The sequence below is a fragment of the Magallana gigas genome, chromosome 8, assembly GCF_963853765.1.
Source record: "Magallana gigas chromosome 8, xbMagGiga1.1, whole genome shotgun sequence".
NCBI lineage: Eukaryota > Metazoa > Mollusca > Bivalvia > Ostreida > Ostreidae > Magallana > Magallana gigas.
The window spans coordinates 4,286,164-4,306,063 of NC_088860.1; the positions used below are offsets into that span (position 1 = coordinate 4,286,164).

General features: G+C 32.1%; 1 protein-coding gene across 1 annotated transcript; it reads right to left on the minus strand.

The window, feature by feature from the left end:
• Nucleotides 1–6,289: 6,289 nt before the first annotated feature.
• LOC117690086 (protein wech-like) lies at nucleotides 6,290–8,894 on the minus strand. The gene is made up of 2 exons (XM_034473159.2): nucleotides 8,709–8,894; nucleotides 6,290–8,295 (listed from the first exon to the last, which is right to left on the minus strand). The coding sequence occupies exon 2, from the start codon at nucleotides 8,286–8,288 to the stop codon at nucleotides 6,624–6,626; it is 1,665 nt and encodes a 554-aa protein (XP_034329050.2). The 5' UTR covers nucleotides 8,289–8,295; nucleotides 8,709–8,894; the 3' UTR covers nucleotides 6,290–6,623.
• Between the last annotated feature and the right edge of the window lie 11,006 nt (nucleotides 8,895–19,900).

Below are 19,900 nucleotides of genomic sequence, written 5' to 3' on the forward strand. Positions count from 1 at the left end.
CAATAATAGAAAGGTCTTCCGTTGGAAACGGAAGACCTTAACAAGTTTTGGAAAGAAGTTTTATTAGATTGGGTTAAAATTGTTATGTCCTATAGCCAAAATGACATAAAAGTACTTAATGAACATATATGGTTTAATCCTAATATTAAAATTAATAACTCATCAATTTTTATTAAGAATTATTTCAACTGTGGTTATAAATTTATTAAAGATTTGATGACAGAAGAAGGCAATTTTGTAAGCCTTGAAACTCTTGAAAACTCAAATGTTAAGACCAATTTTCTAGAATATAGGAGTTTGAAAGGAGCAGTTTTTGAAAGATTAAAAGCCTTAAATAATAATAAGGTAGAATATGGACCATTTATTCCAAATTCTCTCAGTATTTTTTACAAACAAAGCAAAGGATGTAAGGATATGTATTATGTACTCATCGATAAAAAAAAAGAATCAATTCGTTCAGTAAAGAAGTGGACAGAAAGTGGATTTGCTTTTACAGCAATAGAATGGAATAATATTTTTGAACTCCCATTTAAAACCTCGAAAGAATCCAAATTTCAATGGTTGCAATTCCAGATTTTACATAGAATTTTGCCAACAAATGAGTACCTTTTCAAACTCAATATAATTGATTCACCAGCCTGCTCTTTCTGTAATCAAGATATAGAAACTATAGAACATTTATTTGTGGACTGTTTTCATGTCAAAGAAATATGGCTCTACTTTGAAGAATGGTTAAGAAGGAAGTTTAATTTTTTAATGACATTTGATAAAAAAACTATACTTTTTGGTAAATTCAAAAACAGAAATATGTATAGACTTCAAAACATATTGATTCTTACAGTAAAACAATTTATTTTTGCCAGTAAGTATAAGAATGTCCCAAACCTCTCGACGCTCATGTTAAAACAAACAGTCACTGATAGAATACATATTGAGAAACTACTGTTGTTGAAGAATTGTAAATTTGCTGAGTATGAAAAGTATTGGCAAACTATTTGCGATTTGTTATAAAATGTGTTTATAATAGCTGCAAGGAAATTGTAAGCAAATATTGAACACTGTGCCGGATAACTATGCCAGTGCCAAGGTGGCATTTTTGCACCCGCTTAAGCTGCATATATCGAAAAATTCAAATATGCCATATGATAGACCATTGCTTAAAGAGTTAACAACCACCTTTGTTATCAGTGTATCTCCCCTGTCAGGTAAGATATTTACCTTTCAAAAATAATTTCCTGTAGGAAAATATTTTTCCCCATAGGAAAATCAATATTCCTATAGGTAATTTGAAATTTCCTATCGGAATACAAGAACTTCCTATAGGAATTTCAATTCCGATAGGATTTGATAAAATCCGATAGGAAAACTTAATATCCTATAGGAAAACTACATGTCTGAATCAAATTCCTACAGGAATTACCATTCTCCTATAGGAAATATAATTCCTACAGGACTTTTAAAAAATCCTATAGGATTGTCAATATTTCCAGTAGGAGAGTCAATTCTCCTATGGGAATTATCATTTTTCCGATAGGATATTAATTTTTGAAGGTAAATATCTCACCTGTCAGGTGAAACACACTAAAAACAAAAGTGGTTATATACTCTCTAGACAATGATCTATCATTTGGTATACATGGATTTTTCCGAAACTGCATCTTAAGCGGGTGCAAAAATGCCACCTTGGCACTGGCATAATTATCCGGCACAGTGTTATTGACCAAAAAAAATTTTAAGTCTACTTTTATGTATCCTCTTGCATATATATGATTTTTTGATAGATAGTGTTCCCCTCTCTTTCTCCACCCTCTTTCACCCCCCCCCCCCACCTAATAACTAAAAATACTCCAACTCTCATGGGTGATAAAAGCAAATTTTCAAGATTGTTTGTGCATATATATGTCTGTCTGTCAGTGTATATACCTGTCTGTACGTGTGCTTTTTTATGTGACTGTGTTTATATTATACTTATATCCTCAAATGAAGTGAATATGTGATGTGTATGCACTGTAAACTAAACATATAAGAAGATGCAAATAACTTGTACATGAAAGTTTGAATAAAAAAAAAAAAAAAAAAGAAAAACAAACTATTTAAAGACATTGGTATCGAGATTGTGATTACCCGGTAATATGAGACATAAGAAGCGACACCCTCATTAAAAAAAATGAATAAAAATTCCAAAGATAAGGTTAACTGTCGTGAAATTAAATGTGTATAAATTATCTTAAGAAATGTTTCTTTGCATTGTCGGCAATATATAGGAAAAAAAGCCTATCATGCAGGTACGGTAAAAATTGACATTTTTTAAAAATTATTTTAAGCAATTATTACGGGGTTGAGTATGACGTCCTGAATGTCGGTTCAATACAGACTCACTTTGTGAAGTTGGCTGAGGTCTGTAGCTCCCTGTCTAAAAATACAGATGGACGATCTTTGAGCTACAGTGCCTCCCATAGTAAAACTTCAATTTACGGCGCACAAAAAATATGCGCTAGTTTTTAAAATTATTATTGAAGATTGTGTTATTATTTATCTTTCACTTACACAACAAAAAAAAGTATAAATACATGTAAAGTAACATAAATTTTTCCGCGAAAAATTACCAAATCCTTGCAGGTCGTTTATTCTAACTAATTCAGAAAAATAACAAGAGTAAAAATGGGGTACTCTATATGCAATGTTTTTGCCCAAAAATGACTAAGTTCAACAGCTGATATTTTTATAAATTATCAGAAATCAAAATCCTAGCAATTTGCATACTTCTGATATATATGTATAAATGATCTGCAAAAGAACAACTTCCTATCTTGAAAACTGTTCGAGGAGTTATCAGTACAATAAGGGTACCTTTTTGACAGCCACTCGCCCGTCTGCATTTTTTTACTATTTCAATAATCGGAAACCCGGTTAAAAATTCACTCTCAAAATTCTTAGAATTCAGAAGCAATGGAGTTACATGGGACCTCACAGCGGTCTTCGAACCCCATGCCGCTCAAAATATATTTACCCCCTTAGGAAATTTCTTGATCCGTCTCATTTCTAGAAAAGAGTACTTATATTCCAGTTTAAATTACATGTCAATTATTTTTAGAGATATAAGATATTAGGCATTTCCTTTTATAATACCATGAGAATTATATTACGGAAATTAGCGCATTCGTCACATCGGCAACGATTTTTTTTCTACGTGAACCTCTTCCTGTTTGGTCCAGTTTCAATCATACCTCAATTTTTTTCCTAAAAATAATACCGGTGTTTTCGATAGAAAAGGTGTCGTTCATTAAAAGCTTATTGCAACAGTTTAGCTGAATATTATGTTTATTTTTCGTTCATTCCGGTCCGGCGGTTACGGCATGCCTTTTCCCGCAGCAAGGCAGTTGCCATATAAGGTCATGTCAAAATTCGACAAACTTGTAGACTTTACATTTGTCAATTTGTATCATGTCAGATGTGGCATGTGCTATTGCCGAGCCTGAAGTTACAAACGCAGAAACTACGGATTGAAAGTGTGCAAAGTTGAAGATTTAATTAACTAAATATAATGTAAACAATAAAGTTGCAAAATGTGCAGACATTTAAACTTGTAAATCCGAATATGCAATCGTGTTGATGTGTGAGCCTGAGCATGAATATGTGTAATTCTGATCGTGTAACCTATAAAACTCGGGCATAAACACGTGTAAGATTTGACTTAGTTCCTCCGCATGATGCAAATTTTGCAACTTTCTCCTTTCGGATTTCCCTCTCCACATTGTTGTTCGCGCCGACTATGGTATGTCGTAAATGACATAATTTTACCTATTCCTTTGTCACTTATGCATTTAATAAGGGTTTATTGTGTAAAATATGATTCATTTTATTTATTTTAGAAGTTTTGTTGAAAATTGTAACAGTTTGAATTTTACGACATGTTCATATATGGAGACCCACTTGGGGTGAAAATTGATGACAAGAATACACCCTTAAGTTGCATTAATGGCAAGACTTTCACCGTTAATGATATAATTATAATTATCATTAACGAACTACATAACCGTCCACTTTCAAATTTCAAAGTCATTTCATTTAAGGTTAAATTCACGTCCATTTATGATATAAGAAAAGAACGTCAAAACTTACTGGTAAATAAATTAGAGGATACATTCAATTAATGTTAATTCAAGAATCATTTAGATTATATTTTTTTTTATCAGATAACTTTTATTGAAATAAACTTAAAATTTTGATTAACGAATATTACTGCAACGCAACAGAACAATTTCATAAAATCATTACTATTTCCACATTAAACGTTCTTTCAATTATTATGTTTAAAAAGCTGTTATTGTTCATAATTGGACACCATAAAAATTATGTCATTGAATTAATCGACCTTAGGCTTTTCTCTAAAAAATACATATTTATAAAGAAAATAATTTCCACTTTCTAAGAGAGAGAGAGAGAGAGAGAGAGAGAGAGAGAGAGAGAGAGAGAGAGAGTTTAATGAAGTATTATCCAGGAAGAACACATAATATAGCATGCGCAAAAACATCTACATATATCTAGATAACGACCCCCCCCCCTCCCCCGACTATGGATCAGGTTTGCTTGAATCTGGCTATCAAACTCGGCTGCTTGATCATAACTATAACTTGTATATTTACAATGTAATCACACATTTCTGATATTTGATATCTATTGCGTTCTTCTCCTTTCATTGACATTTAATGGACATGTTGACGTCTGCTACGTTTGAATACATTTTAAAATAACTATCACTTGATTAGGAAAAGTCATTTGATACATGCAATGTCTCTTTTTACATGATGTAATGTAAGACATGTCGTAAATTTATCCATATTGGATATGAGTGTCTTCTTCCGTTTGTAAACTATTAAATTTTGTGACTGTAAATGCATCTAAGCCTTATGAATCGAAATTGGGCTGTTCGACAGGCCTTGACGATCACAAGAGTACCATAGTCAATACACAGGGACCTACGTACATGTATGTGCATTTGATTAAACATTCTTCGAAAGTCTTAACTGGGATTAAACTTAAGCCCGTGGGTCTTACAAAAAACTTAAATATGGTAATGCCCCCCCCCCCCCTACCTGAAATCTTATCATAATAAAGTTTGGGCTGATATCAATAATTTTGGGGAAGAACTTTGATATAATAAGAGCCCTCGCCTAGATTTTGAAAGAGTAAAAGACTATACTAATAGAAAATAATTTTCCCGTTTTTTCTTCACTAACTGGTTCGATATGTTTTCATTAATGGGATATTTTGTAAAGAGCGTTGTGCTTTTTCTAAAAACGCTCCTTGTTAACAGGTGAACAAAAGATGTCTTGTAAATTATATCTAATACCCACTTCCACTTATAACCCCAGCGACCAGACACAAATTATTCCCACGAGGCATTGAATAAAGAGAAAATTGGTAGAATGCCTTATTTCCTTACTTAATTATGTCAGCATAATTAAAGAAGAAAAATTATCCCCTACCAAAGAGGACCGAAAATTTACAATTTTTGTTGAGGGCTTTCTGGTCTTTTTAAGCATGCAGCCACCCTTTTCAGTATAAACAAAAGTAGAGAAAAATATGTTTTAATATTATTCACATGACTATTTTGGCCCCGCTCTGGAATCAAAACACCTATCCCGGAGGACTTAAATTTACAATTTTGGTATAAGGTCTTTTTGTCCTTCTAAGTATGCAGCTACATGTACTTTCTTTTCAACTGCAATAAAGGTAAAGAGAAAGATTGTTTTTGCATGACTAATTTGAACCTACCCAAGAGTAAAAACTCCTACAATGGGTGACTTGAATTTTACAATTTTGGTAAAGAGCCCTATGAACTTTCTAAACAAGCAGACAGTTCCTATTCAGTGAGATAAAAGGCAAGATAAGATTTTTAAAACTTAAATACAATAGCATTATATGACTATTTAAGCCCCATCCTGTAATCAAAACTTATTTAACTATTGTTATTATCAAAGTTTAATTATAGTGAACATTTTGAGCAAATATTTAGGAAACGATGTCAGTAACAATTGAGAAGTATTTTTTAAAATGTGGAAAGTACAAAAATTATGAATTGGGTCGAAACTTTTACAATTTTGCGTACAGTGATAGTAAATTTTAAAAAAAGTAAAAATTCACAAATATTGCGCGTATGTTTTAATAGCAACGCACCATGAAATTGAAAAACAAGATAAATAACAATTATTATAAAACAAACTCATTAAATTAGTTTTTGAAAGTGAAAGCTAAATCTCCAATCGAAAATATATGAAATATAAACATGAAAATGTTTTTTTTAATATCATCAGTTAAATTCCGTTGCATTCCAAGCAAATTCATCGTTAATTAAATTAATCAACGACAATTAATCTTTTTCAAAAAATGAAAATTACATCCCCAAATTTTAAAGGAATGTCAATAAAATAAAAAATAAAATTTGATAAATGAACGAATAAATTCAACAATGTATGTAATTAGGAATTCAATAAAATTAATGAACAAAACTACAGTAGAAATAGATCTTACAGAACATTTTGGTAATAAGCATGCATGAAATACTCTTTCTGTTGGTTAATTTTCGACTATGCCTCATTCTCAATGAATTTGATGTCTGTCTACTTTAAGTATTTGATTTTCTTTACATTGCTTTCGCGAGACTCGCACACAAACAAATTGTCATTATTGTCCACACATACACCCCAAGGACCATCGAGATCAAAGGTATCAATATAACGGAGGAACTGACCATTCTGATCCAGAATGTGGATACAACAGTTGTCACAATCTGTTGTCAGAATACGACTTTCACTGTCTGTTGTTATACCATAGGGTCGAAATGGTTGGACCTTGGTAACAGAAGAATATCCGGTGTATCTCCATCTAAGTTTTCCGTCCTGATTTACCACAACTACTGCGTTGGCTCCCCAGTCAGCTAAACAAATGTCATGGTTTCTGTTCTCGGTAATGTATTTAATTTTCGCATTTGCCGAGTACAGCGGCTTACATTCATCATCAAATTGAAATGATTGTTTTTCTGTATACCCTGAATAATGGACAACTTTGGACTGTGATTTATCATTACTGTACATGGACACTAGGAGATCACTAGTAGAAATGACACACAGATTTACAGGCGTCCATCCCCGTAATGTGATAAGCACTTTTATCTCTCCATTTTTTACTTTATTCACTGTCCTTGTTTGCCAGTCTAAGTATATTATATGTCCATTACTGTCTACAGCTATATCATTAGGCATCTCTCCTGATTCTGTGTTGACTTTCCGGAGAAGTGAACCTTTAATGCTGAAACAGTTGATTTTATCGTTCCATCCACTCGTCCATACCCTGTCTTCATTCAGACAGGTAACACTGCGTGGAATGCTATACTCAGTTTGAATTGTGGTAACAAGCTCCGGTTTATCCAGTAGTTCTCTGAATGAAGTGTTGGGTGGCTTAAGTGACAAGGCATATTCTTCTGTAGCAGTAGATAAAGGGATTATTTGTCCAAATAAACCAAAGAGTTGATCACAGTCTATTTGTTTTGGAATGAATGTTGGCATTTTAACCATAATTTTGGGTGGAAGCTTGCTAAAATTTCTGATCTTGGAGCTATATCTAATGGTCGGGTTCACTTCATTGGAATTTGCAATTTCTTTAAGAGCTAGCAATGATTGCTCCATAAGAGACTGTATCTGTTTTATTTCATCCAAATGTTTTTGTAAAATTTTTCTGTGTTTCGCTTTTATCTCGTTTATTTCAGTTTTCATTTCGATGATAACGGTTTCTATTTCGCTGTGCCAAAGCTCTCCTTGTTTGGACATCGCTGTTGTAAGTTTGTCATATCCTTCATCTAAGTTGGCGAGCTGATTTTCCAAGTCCAGTGCAGTTTCATTATACGTAGTGGAAATATGATTTTCTAACTCTTTTGTGTCTCTTTTAATAATTTCTTTCTTTGTCTTGTAAACTTCCCTAACGTCTACAAAATCATGACCCTTGTGTTTTTTTGATATAGCACAGGAGGAACAAACAACAATGTTGTTACAATCTTTGCACTGAAATTTGCAAGTCTTTTGCGGATGTATCTCACATTTTGGATAAATCAATGTTGATCTTCGATTTTTGAAAGGGACTATTTTATGTTTGTCATAGTCATCTGAGATGTGCTCTCCTATACATAGCTTACAGAGGTTGACATGGCAAAAGTCACAGTAGCTTTGTACTATGGCAGTCTCACAAAGGTCACATCGGCAAACATCTTGGATTACAGAGCGAGGATCCATGGTCGTTCTATAAAAATAGAGACTTATTTAGGTTGATAAAAATTGTGTTTAATTAAGAAAACATTTTTCATCCTTAAACATGTATTATACATTAAAGGATACATTTTTGAAAATAAGAATATTTTTTAAAAACAGCAACACTGTAAAGAATTATTGAACAATTTGTAAAAACTGATGTACTACCGTGTTATTTATAATAAATCTGCATTAATTCAAGTTGACTAAAAGGTAATTCGCTGTCGAGAATACATTTCTCATTACATATTAAAGTACATTTAATATGATTTGTTTCAAAAGTATCAAAATTCAAAGTGAAAGTACCTGAATTTCTAATGCACTCAATACATATGATAAAATTACATAAATGAACAGCTTAAGTGTTGGTTTACTAAATATGAGTAGTAAAAACGGAATACAAACCTTATTAACAATAAGTCATAATATTTCAACTGCGTGACCTTAACGTGACCGTCCTCTGAATGTAAACATCTGAAATTTTTTAGAGTTACTTCCCGTTCATCGCTGTCAAAGTTAGTTAGGCAGTTCAACTTTCTGGACCTTTCCGACCGAAGCTTTGTCAGAAATAATAAAAAAGATGCGGTTGCGAAGCAAGTTTGATTTTGTTTTATTAATATTTTTGGGTGAGGCGTAGGGTTTGTATCAACCTCTAATGATAAAACGCCGCTTAATAATACAAATGTCATTAAGCGTTGCAATTGCAACCCGTAATGCTATAAATTCTTGCATTAACAGTTGACAATATCAACCACTAATGATAAATCGCCGCCTAATGATACAATTTTTTCATTAAGCGTCGCGAATGCAAAGCAGACCTAACGCTTAATGAAACGTGTATATGCGTCCTATTTTGACTTAAACTAAGATCTTTAGTAAAGAGATATTGAACATAACTTCATTTAAAACAATTAGAATTATACATGAATGTCATTAAAATGCGTTATAGTCTGATTGAAATATTAATATTGAAAATTATATGCACAGTGATTCCTTAAAACAATAATTTAAGTAGAGATAGGTTAAAGCATTTTTTTTTTTATTTTATGAACCCAGGTTTTCAAAATAGCATTTTTTTCTTATCCCTAAGAGAATGTTTACAGATGTAATTATTTTATACCCGTTAAATGATAGCATCAGTGATATATTTAAACCCAATATATATGTTTTAAACCTCTTAATCTAAAAAATATGCTGGGAAAAGTTACGAAAAAGCGATCAAAGCGAATAACAAATTTGCTTTGATTTCCAAAATTACATTAGAAATGAGTGTCATTCTCAGAAGTACAATATTGCCCCCAAGCCCTTTAATTTGAAAGGATTTTATTTCTAAGATTTACACCCTTCTCTCCGGTACTTTCTGTAAATTGCAGTAAAGATTATAATATTGTAAAGACTGTTTCACAAGTAATAAAAAAATATACTGAAAAACTTCAATCTATAAGGGGGTCATTATTCTACAGGGGTCACTTTTCTTCATGTAGAGTGTGCTCATTATTATCAAAATGGCACTTATTCGCTATGAACAATTCATTTATTTATGCTTAAAGCGAATTATGAGAGAGAGAGAGAGAGAGAGAGAGAGAGAGAGAGAGAGAGAGATCAGCTTGAAAAACCAATGTAAACTAAAACATGGCATGCGCCTTGAAATGAGAGCTCTTTTTAATTTCGCTTTTTAATTTCGCTTATAACTCTACGAATGACGCTCAAATTTTAGTTTTATCACTAGCAATCTTTTCTAAAGCATTGGAATCAATAATTTTTTTTTTTAAGTTTAAAGGTGAATGTCAGTAGCCAGTATTTGCATGCTACAATATTATTAGATAAATGCTTGATGATCAACATCCAGTGTTTTCTGGTGCAATTGTTATATATAGTAGGTTTGTATAATAGAATATTCTGGAGTGGTCAGTTATTCTTTCTAGAATATTCTTGACTGTCCAGGTAATTCGTGTAACTTCTTGTACATATAATTTCTAGAATTTGCTAGATTTATATTGAAGTATAAATAACCTGTAAACAGGGCTCATAAGGAATACTCTCATTGGACTTTTGTTCGAAGACATTAAACTAATAACAATTATCTACTTACTCATCTTCGCTAGCCAAGAGTTTTCGGTCCACTTTGTTCCCATGCATTTACGGGGAGCAAAGTGAACCGAAAACCCTTGGCTAGCAAAAATGCTACTTACTGGGACATTGTGATTTGATCCATTTGGCAGATTGTAACGGTCACTCTTTAGTTAGGATTCTTAGAGTAAGTGTATTTTTGTATTTATATATGAATTACTGTAAATAAATTAAGTTTAAAGTTGACTCTTTGTGATTGATTTTTGCTGGAATCAAGGGTTATTCTGACCCATAACACAGTATAATTAAAAATGTATACAAATGAATATCTAACTAAGACAAAAATTTTAATTTGTAGATAATTATTTTAGCCATAAATTGACCTTATCCAATGCCAACGCAGTTTAATGACATTCATGTATCATTGTAATTGTTTTTAAAGAAGTTATGTTCAATATCTCTTTACTAAAGATTTTAGTTTAAGTCAAAAGAGGACGCATATACACGTGGATGTAGTCATGTACAGTACCATCATAATGCATTACAAGCTTATCTTTTAAAAAGATTGGTGAGCTAGCGCCATCCTAAAACACAGAAGCAGAGTTCTAAAATATTGGTTTAAATTTCTGAATCCATTAATTAACAATAAGAGGGCACAGCGGTGTACTGGAATTGTGCTGGAGTGGGGTCTCATTTTAGAACTGTGAATCTAGAGTGGGCTTCACATTGGCAATGACATAGCTCATTGACTGTGCCTTAATCATTATGTTTCAATTTCGAGGTGAAAATTTTCAAGAACCATTGGTACTGTTGTGATACTGATACAATCGTATCTTCTCGGGCCTTTCCAGCAAGCTCGGGAAACATATCCGAGGTTGTTTTCCGAGCTTGAAGGTAGTTAAGATAAAGCTAACTATTTATTATAAAATTTAAAATAACTTTGCATTATAATACATAAGCTACTGTTACTTTTTGACATTTTCAATAAAACACAAAACATCATGTGAAGATGATAAAACGGAATTCAAATGGTACAGTTTATATACAGTAGTACAATATTCCCAGAATCCCCTACTATGAAGTCGAGCATGCGTATTCCAGTGAAAAAGACTAACGTAGTTGCTAGCGCTCGAGAGCGCTAGCAATTAATAGGTGGGGAGGAGTTCTATAAATGATGATCGAGTTATAAAGGCGTTTATAACGTTTACTTAACTTTTATTATAACCACCATAGACATTTAAGACATTCACAACAAGTCGTACGTTCATTGCAGATGTAGCTTTTTGCTTGTTTCATTAAGCGTTTGGTCTGCTATGCATTTGCGACGCTTAATGATAAAATTGTATCATTAGGCGGCCATTTATCATTAGTGGTTGATATTGTCAACTGATAATGCAAGAATTTATAGCATTACGGGTTGCAATTGCAACGCTTAATGAAATGTGTATCATTAAGCGGCGTTGTATCATTAGAGGTTGATACAAGGGTTGACGTTTCTTTTTTCAAATCTTATTCATTGTGCTTATTGTTTTTAAAACTAAAAATATTCTTTCAATTGAAGGAATATCAATTATTTTTTTCAATTCAAATTTTGATACTGATACAATTAAATAGGAAGACGCATGGCTTAATATCAAAAAGGCAAAAGAAAATTCATTTTTCAAGTCTATCAAAAGAATATACAGCTTGTAATCATACATAATCAAATAATTCAATAATTAAAACAGTGAATTATAATGCATACTTTTGAATGTTTTTTTCTTAAAAATAAAATATTTTTTGGTTAGCTCTCTTGAGCTGAAAGCTCAAGTGAGCTTTTTCTAATCAAAATGTGTCCGTTGTCTGTTGTCGTTGTTGTAAACTTTTCACATTTTCATCTTCTTCTCCAGAACCACTGGGCAAATTTCAACTAAGCTTGGCACAAAGCATCACGTCGTGAAGGGAATTCAAGTTTATTCACACAGAGGGCCAAACCCTCTTCGAAGGGGGGATAATTTAAAATTATTGGAAATATTTTGGTATTTTTTAAAAATTATCTTTTTAAAAATTATAAGGCCTGATAATCTGTAAATTGTATGCAACCACTATTGAAATAAAACCACTATTGAAATAAATTATTTCAATAGTGGTTGGGAATGTATTTCATTAGCAAAATCACCTTGCAACCTCTATTGAAATACAACCACTATTGAAATAAATTATTTTAATAGTGGTTTGGGGATGCGTTTGAAACATTTTAAGGATGCGTTTTCTTACAACCACTATTGAAATAAGGTATTTCTATAGTGGTTTTGATGCATTTCAGATTTATGTCTATTATTTCGTCTGTGTGTAACACTCTCCATTCTGCTAGGAGAATTTCTTAATATAAGAAGTATGTCTTATGAGATGATGAATTCCTTTTTAATTATGATGTTCTTTGATTTACCTCAATATGGTCATGTTTCCCAAACCACCTATCATCTGGAACCGAAAGTGTTTTACACATTCGGAATAATAGGCATTAAAATGACGTGCATCTCTAGGCCTATTAAAAATGTGTATTAAGGGTAACACTGAGGAAAAAATTAGGTAGGTAGGGATTTTGTTTTTATTTTATCATATTTTTCCTGCATGAATCCTAAGAATGTTTGTTGATGTCATATCTAAAAACAGATTTTTTATAGAAATAATATAAAATTTACAATCGAATAAAAACAGACATCTAAAAGTGGTACGATCGGGGCATTTTTGTAGGTTAGGTCGGGTTACCCTAAACACACAACTTTTTTTTAGGCCCTGCCACTATTGAAATATTTTATATATTTTTTAATAATGGTTGTAATGAACCGCATTCTTAACGACTATTGAAATAAAATATTTCAATAGTGGTTGTAATGAAATGCATACCTAACCACTATTGAAATAATTTATTTCATTCAATATTAGTAATAATGAAGTACATCGCCAACCACTATTGAAATGATCTATCTCAATAGTAATATTCTTTATAACATATCTCTACAAGTGATATATAAGCTTTAAATTATTTTTTTGATATGCAGGGGTTTTGAATAGAAGTTCTTGCAATTTACAACGTTGTCTCCTAGCACAAATAATTTACAAATTTCATAAAACATGATATATCTATAGAAAGAGAAAGGTAAAGAAAAAATATGAAAACAGTTCTATATGTTAATCTGCGAGGATTGGTTATTTCAGCACAACAGTGAAAATCCTAAAATAAGTACACTCATTTCATAGTCTCGATTATTATTACCGTAAAATATGCAAATCTTAAGTATCTTCATTTTGTATTTGAAATTGTTTGTTAGATAAAAACAAATGTATATGCATGTTTATTTGCAAGAATTGTGTTTTTGAAATTATTCGTTAGATTCTTGCATTTCAAAATAGTTTGCAAAAATGATATAAAACTTCTTTTTTACAAAATATGTTACAATAGTGTAACATAGTTATATTTATAAAGAAATTCATTCCTATCTACGATTGAAAAAATAAATTTAATAGCAATGGTGTCTGTAAAGTAGTTCTCATAATGAAATACATCCCCAACTTCTATTGAAATAATTACTTCAATAGTAGCTGTATTTCAAAAGTGGTTGCAAAGTGATTCTTCTAATGAAATACGTCCCCAACCACTATTAAAATAATTTATTTCAATAGTGGTTTTATTTCAATAGTGGTTGCAAAGTGATTCTTCTAATGAAATACGTCCCCAACCACTATTGAAATAATTTATTTCAATAGTGGTTGCAAGGTGATTTTTCTAATGAAAAACATTCCTAACCACTATTGAAGTAATTTATTTCAATAGTGGTTTTATTTCAATAGTGGTTGCAACACTTATTTCAATAGTGGTTTTATTTCAATAGTGGTTGCAACAAAGCATCCTCAGGTAGTGTAGATGCGGGGTGGGGGGGGGGGGGTCAAGTTTTACATGGGAATATATATAGAGAAAATCTTTAATAAATATCTTCTCAAAACTATTTGGCCAGAAAAGCTTAAACTAGTGTGGAAGCATCCTTTGACAGAGTAGATTTAAATTTGTTCAAATCCCAGGGGTAGGATGGGGTCACAATGGTGGATGACTTTTTACATTGGAATATATAATCTTTTCAAAATCCTCTTCTCCAAATCTTTTAGGCCAGAAAAGCTGAAATTAAAGTGGGAGCATTCTCATATAGTATAGAATCAAGTTTTTTTTAAAAAAATCATGGTCCCCAGAAGAAGGATGGGTCACAATGGGGGAGGGGGTAACTTTTTTACATAGGAATATATAGAGAAAATCTTTAATAAATATCTTCTCAAAACTATTTGGCCAGAAAAGCTTAAACTAGTGTGGAAGCATCCTTTGACAGAGTAGATTTAAATTTGTTCAAATCCCAGGGGTAGGATGGGGTCACAATGGTGGATGACTTTTTACATTGGAATATATAATCTTTTCAAAATCCTCTTCTCCAAATCTTTTAGGCCAGAAAAGCTGAAATTAAAGTGGGAGCATTCTCATATAGTATAGAATCAAGTTTTTTTTTAAAAAATCATGGTCCCCAGAAGAAGGATGGGTCACAATGGGGGAGGGGGTAACTTTTTTACATAGGAATATATAGAGAAAATCTTTAATAAATATCTTCTCAAAACTATTTGGCCAGAAAAGCTTAAACTAGTGTGGAAGCATCCTTTGACGGAGTAGATTTAAATTTGTTCAAATCCCAGGGGTAGGATGGGGTCACAATGGTGGATGACTTTTTACATTGGAATATATAATCTTTTCAAAATCCTCTTCTCCAAATCTTTTAGGCCAGAAAAGCTGAAATTAAAGTGGGAGCATTCTCATATAGTATAGAATCAAGTTTTTTAAAAAAAAATCATGGTCCCCAGAAGAAGGATGGGTCACAATGGGGGAGGGGGTAACTTTTTTACATAGGAATATATAGAGAAAATCTTTAATAAATATCTTCTCAAAACTATTTGGCCAGAAAAGCTTAAACTAGTGTGGAAGCATCCTTTGACAGAGTAGATTTAAATTTGTTCAAATCCCAGGGGTAGGATGGGGTCACAATGGTGGATGACTTTTTACATTGGAATATATAATCTTTTCAAAATCCTCTTCTCCAAATCTTTTAGGCCAGAAAAGCTGAAATTAAAGTGGGAGCATTCTCATATAGTATAGAATCAAGTTTTTTTTAAAAAATCATGGTCCCCAGAAGAAGGATGGGTCACAATGGGGGAGGGGGTAACTTTTTTACATAGGAATATATAGAGAAAATCTTTAATAAATATCTTCTCAAAACTATTTGGCCAGAAAAGCTTAAACTAGTGTGGAAGCATCCTTTGACGGAGTAGATTTAAATTTGTTCAAATCCCAGGGGTAGGATGGGGTCACAATGGTGGATGACTTTTTACATTGGAATATATAATCTTTTCAAAATCCTCTTCTCCAAATCTTTTAGGCCAGAAAAGCTGAAATTAAAGTGGGAGCATTCTCATATAGTATAGAATCAAGTTTTTTTTTTAAAAATCATGGTCCCCAGAAGAAGGATGGGTCACAATGGGGGAGGGGGTAACTTTTTTACATAGGAATATATAGAGAAAATCTTTAATAAATATCTTCTCAAAACTATTTGGCCAGAAAAGCTTAAACTAGTGTGGAAGCATCCTTTGACAGAGTAGATTTAAATTTGTTCAAATCCCAGGGGTAGGATGGGGTCACAATGGTGGATGACTTTTTACATTGGAATATATAATCTTTTCAAAATCCTCTTCTCCAAATCTTTTAGGCCAGAAAAGCTGAAATTAAAGTGGGAGCATTCTCATATAGTATAGAATCAAGTTTTTTTTAAAAAAATCATGGTCCCCAGAAGAAGGATGGGTCACAATGGGGGAGGGGGTAACTTTTTTACATAGGAATATATAGAGAAAATCTTTAATGAATATCTTCTCAAAACTATTTGGCCAGAAAAGCTTAAACTAGTGTGGAAGCATCCTTTGACAGAGTAGATTTAAATTTGTTCAAATCCCAGGGGTAGGATGGGGTCACAATGGTGGATGACTTTTTACATTGGAATATATAATCTTTTCAAAATCCTCTTCTCCAAATCTTTTAGGCCAGAAAAGCTGAAATTAAAGTGGGAGCATTCTCATATAGTATAGAATCAAGTTTTTTTTTAAAAAAATCATGGTCCCCAGAAGAAGGATGGGTCACAATGGGGGAGGGGGTAACTTTTTTACATAGGAATATATAGAGAAAATCTTTAATAAATATCTTCTCAAAACTATTTGGCCAGAAAAGCTTAAACTAGTGTGGAAGCATCCTTTGACAGAGTAGATTTAAATTTGTTCAAATCCCAGGGGTAGGATGGGGTCACAATGGTGGATGACTTTTTACATTGGAATATATAATCTTTTCAAAATCCTCTTCTCCAAATCTTTTAGGCCAGAAAAGCTGAAATTAAAGTGGGAGCATTCTCATATAGTATAGAATCAAGTTTTTTTTTAAAAAATCATGGTCCCCAGAAGAAGGATGGGTCACAATGGGGGAGGGGGTAACTTTTTTACATAGGAATATATAGAGAAAATCTTTAATAAATATCTTCTCAAAACTATTTGGCCAGAAAAGCTTAAACTAGTGTGGAAGCATCCTTTGACGGAGTAGATTTAAATTTGTTCAAATCCCAGGGGTAGGATGGGGTCACAATGGTGGATGACTTTTTACATTGGAATATATAATCTTTTCAAAATCCTCTTCTCCAAATCTTTTAGGCCAGAAAAGCTGAAATTAAAGTGGGAGCATTCTCATATAGTATAGAATCAAGTTTTTTTTTTTAAAAATCATGGTCCCCAGAAGAAGGATGGGTCACAATGGGGGAGGGGGTAACTTTTTTACATAGGAATATATAGAGAAAATCTTTAAAAATATTCCGGGAATGTCTTCAGTCAAAAAAGCAATTACTTGTGTTAAAACACAGGTTTTGCAGAATAAAGTTTGATCAAACCATGATTCCCTAGAGAAAAGTGGGGCCACATAGTGGGGGGGGGGGGGGGGGTGTTATATAGGATCAGAGAAAAATCTTCTAACAGATACAACAACAAAAGGGGCTTGGTATTTACCATACAAATATGTGTATAAAAATTGAAGATTTTTAAAGTTGTTTTTAGCTAAATCTACTGTACTTAGTTGTCAAGATATTTTGATTTTGATAATGTAATGCTAATATGATCAGAGTTAATGCTATTTTCGCTCAGGTGAGCGATGTGGCCCCTGGGCCTCTTGTTGTTATTTTACAAAAATGTACATAAATTATAATTATGTCATCTTACAAATTCAGTTTTTAGAATCCAAACAATGCATTCTACCCAAACAGATGACAAAATTTTATGCATTGATTTTTTATGTTAAATAATTTTGGGGAACGAATAAATTTCCTAAGCCCCAACGGAGACAGTGCGAATTCTATAGTGTATTTATAAACGCAATTACAATCCTGCATTTAATTTGCTTCAACTGGTAAATGCATTAAAACACCCTAAAAAAAATTTCACACTTCACATTGAATCACAGAAGTTAAAAATGGGGAGTTAATAATTTTGTATCCTAACAGAAAATTAGTTTTTTGATTTATTTTCAAAACTATAAAGCTATTATGAAGCGAATATTTTTCAAACTGGAAAATCCCGCTGGACACTTAATAAACAAGCTTAATGCCGCTGAAAGGGGTGACCGGCTGATACCATATTTGATTTTTTTCAAATTCTATCAATGGTACATAATGTAATAAAGAAAATTAGAATAAAATGTACAAGTTCAAAGCCGTGTTTAAGAATGTTTAAGAATAATTTGAGTTTGCGGGTATAAATTGAAGCACCTGTAAAATCAACACAAATCTACATCCTGTCCTGATCTGAATAATACTTAAAAGGTCACGTCAAATTGTTTTTACTCTACATTTTCTTAAAAGGTGTGACGATACTATAAATAATACTTTTTGTCTCTATCAATTTATATTCACATTCTTTTTTTTGTCAGAATGTCAGAATGACGACAATCTCATTAGTTTAAAAAAAAAAACCAAATAAAGATTTCTAAGATATGTGGATTGAAATTATTAGAAATTATAGAGTCATTGCATTGTATCATTGATTACCTAACAAACATATAAACAAAGTGGTATCAAGCTAAACCTTTAAATCTATAGACATAGAAACATACATGTTTAAGTTATTTTTTTCGTGCAAGATGTAGCAAAAAAAATTGTGTCCTATGAACTCGGAAAGAATTACTGTTGGATCTTTACAAAGGTGTTCGACAAAAAGTATATTTCTTCCATCGTGATAGTTTCTGTAAAAACGGACTCTATCACATCCCTCAAAGTGAAGGTTACAGTATATTTCACACAGATAACGACTGTGAATAAAAACAACCACTTTGATGTAAAAACGGAATAAGTGTGTACATGAAATGGGAGTGTGCATTGCATCTCATAAAAACAAATTGCATTTTCCTGACTGGCTTATAATGATGAAATGAATACAATATCGAGAAATATTATACCGGGAAAATATACGTGAACTCCTAAAAAGATGTTAATATCGGTGGTATTTATTAAAAGTCTAGATTATGTTAATTAATGTAATATCGTTAAAAATAGCATATAATGTGTTAATCATAAGTTTCCTCTTATGTAGTTTTCTATTTCTGATAGCATAATAAAAGGAAATGCTAGTACTTGATTTTAATTTTTATTTGTCTTTTACTAACAGGTTCATAGTTAGTTCTGTTTAATCAATGCGGAGAGCAAAATTTCATATTTTTCTCTCAAAATATATTTAACTGGAGAATATGATAACAACATATTTTTTATTGAAATCAGCAATTTTTGAACATGGTGAAAGATTATGCCAGACCAAAACTTTATTATTTGCCGCTTTAATCTAGTTTAAAACTCTTTTTGGGGGTTGATTTATTCAACTCTCCTAGGCAGTTACTCAGACAAACCGAAAGAGAAACAGTGTTTGGACCTCAGCACAAACCATTGCTGCTGATAAGACTTAGTTTTTGAAAATAATTAATAAATTCGATGTAATTTATGCTAAAGCATTGTTTTTCAAGGAAACTTATTTATAAATACCTTGAAAATAGTCAGATTTTAAATGGTACGAACAATTTAAATATTTTTGTAGTCGTATGTATTCCTACGCCAGAGTTCATTATAGTCTCGTTAAACTCGACGCTCGGCTGTCTCCGTAAATCCTTGTCGGAGATTTGCGGTGTCAGCCGTACGTTTGGTTGAACGAGACTAGAGTTCAATATAATTGCTTGGATCCATACACTTTTCGAGAAATATTTCTATCACTGATACATAGTTTGATTGAATTAATTTCATCTTTAAATATTATTTAACATGATACATATGGTTTTTTTTTCGACATTCTTGTCGAAAAAAGTCCAAAAATTCATATTATAAAAATGTGCGTAATTCAAATTAGAAACTACATGTACTTGTCATGCAAAATAACATATCATTGAT

Bases quoted from the DNA above. Each gene is read 5' to 3' on its own strand.
- LOC117690086 (XM_034473159.2), bottom strand. From the start codon at position 8,288: ATGGATCCTCGCTCTGTAATCCAAGATGTTTGCCGATGTGACCTTTGT.